Genomic DNA, 1418 nt, shown 5'->3' with positions numbered 1-1418 from the left:
TTTGACATTGGACCGGGAACACCCGCCAGCACACATTGCTCCGGTCATATATTTTGCATTTGTTTTCTTCATGCTCATGCGAAGGAGCCGATTAAATAAACTGCCGCCGCAAGCTTCCTCTAAGATCCAAATGCGCACGTTCTTCGGCAGTTGATGGCGGTAGCGTTGGCACGAACAGGAGTATCTTCAGCGACACAAAAGACGACGACGCAAAGAGTGGGGGCGTATCGCCCGGAAGTCCATCAGAGGATCAGAGAAGCAGCGATGACGGCGGCACTTGCCCCTCGTGGTACTGTCGCTGCTGTCGCTGCAGACGCTCGAATTGCTGGCGCTCGCGCTCCACTTGCGCGTGGAGCTGCCGCTGCTGCACGTCGAGGTCCATGTCCATCTCGTGCTCGTCGAGCGATTGTTGCTGCTGGCGCTGGCGCGCGAAGCGTCCCACGAGCTGCGCGAGCTGCTGGATCTCGGCGGCCGCACCGTCCACCTGCACCTGCATGGCGTTGACCATGGCCTGCAGCTCGAGCACCTGCCTGCGCGAGTCCTTCTTGGAGTGGTGGGGCTTGTGCGTCCTGGAGGGCGACGCGCCCATGGTTCTGCAGCGCGGCGACGCGGCCCTCCGAGCGCTTGTGCTGCTGCTTCTGCTTCTGCAGGCGTTGGTGCCCGGCGGGTCGGCGAAGAGCAGGGCGGCGGCGTCGAGGTCCAGCGCCAGCACGGGCGCGCTGAGCCCGAGCGCGTCCAGCGCGTCGAGGCTGGCGTCGAGGCCGCGGCCCTCGAGGTCGGCGAGGTCGGCGGCGCGCGCTGGCGGCGGGAGGTCCAGGCCGGCGAACGCGGGCAGCTCGTGCTCGTAGAGCGCGGCGTGGCAGCCCCGGTCCATCGTGTCGAAGGCGTGTTAAAGCTGGCGGATTGGGTTGTGACGGAGGGCGGCCGTTGTGTTGCGCGGCGTTTTCGTCAGGAGTGGTACAGGCTGCCTCCCCGAACGGGCACCTACGGTAATTTACCGCAGCCAACGGCAAGGCACCCCACCTGAGGGCGCTTTTTCAGACTGCTGCAGCTGCCTCTCCGCCCCCGTCGGGAGCAAACTCAGCGCGACTGGCGGCAGGGGCTCGCCCATTCACTTTCACTCGCGCGGCGCGGGTGTGTCACACAGCGCTGCGGGCAGCGGCGTCTCGGGCGATGGGGAAGGTTGCCTCCTTTCCTTCTATTGTCATTGGCACGGCGGTCGGTCGCGCTCGAGGCCCCTCACCTCTGCGACTCCGTATGGGCCCCGCGACGCCGCCGGGCGGTCGGTGCGCCAAGGAAGTTTGGCGTGAAACGCTGCACGCGTCTATGTCTCCAAGCGGTTAGTCGCGGTAAGCAGTTGAAGCAGCACAGAAGGAGTCCCAGTTGTGAGCGCCGGTCGGTCGCCGTGGTCGGCTGTG

The 1418-nt window shown here is 65.6% G+C and overlaps 1 protein-coding gene across 1 annotated transcript; it reads right to left on the bottom strand.

The window, feature by feature from the left end:
• Window positions 1-250: 250 nt before the first annotated feature.
• IUM83_03759 (uncharacterized protein) lies at window positions 251-874 on the bottom strand (the record flags this gene model as incomplete). The annotated part of the gene is made up of 1 exon (XM_067927788.1): window positions 251-874. The coding sequence occupies one exon, from the start codon at window positions 872-874 to the stop codon at window positions 251-253; it is 624 nt and encodes a 207-aa protein (XP_067795214.1).
• Window positions 875-1418: the final 544 nt, after the last annotated feature.

Source organism: Phytophthora cinnamomi, assembly GCF_018691715.1.
Source record: "Phytophthora cinnamomi strain GKB4 chromosome Unknown Contig21, whole genome shotgun sequence".
Taxonomy (NCBI): Eukaryota; Oomycota; class Peronosporomycetes; order Peronosporales; family Peronosporaceae; genus Phytophthora; species Phytophthora cinnamomi.
The sequence above is the reverse complement of the archived record's forward strand: the minus strand, read 5'-3'. Positions and strand labels throughout refer to the sequence as shown.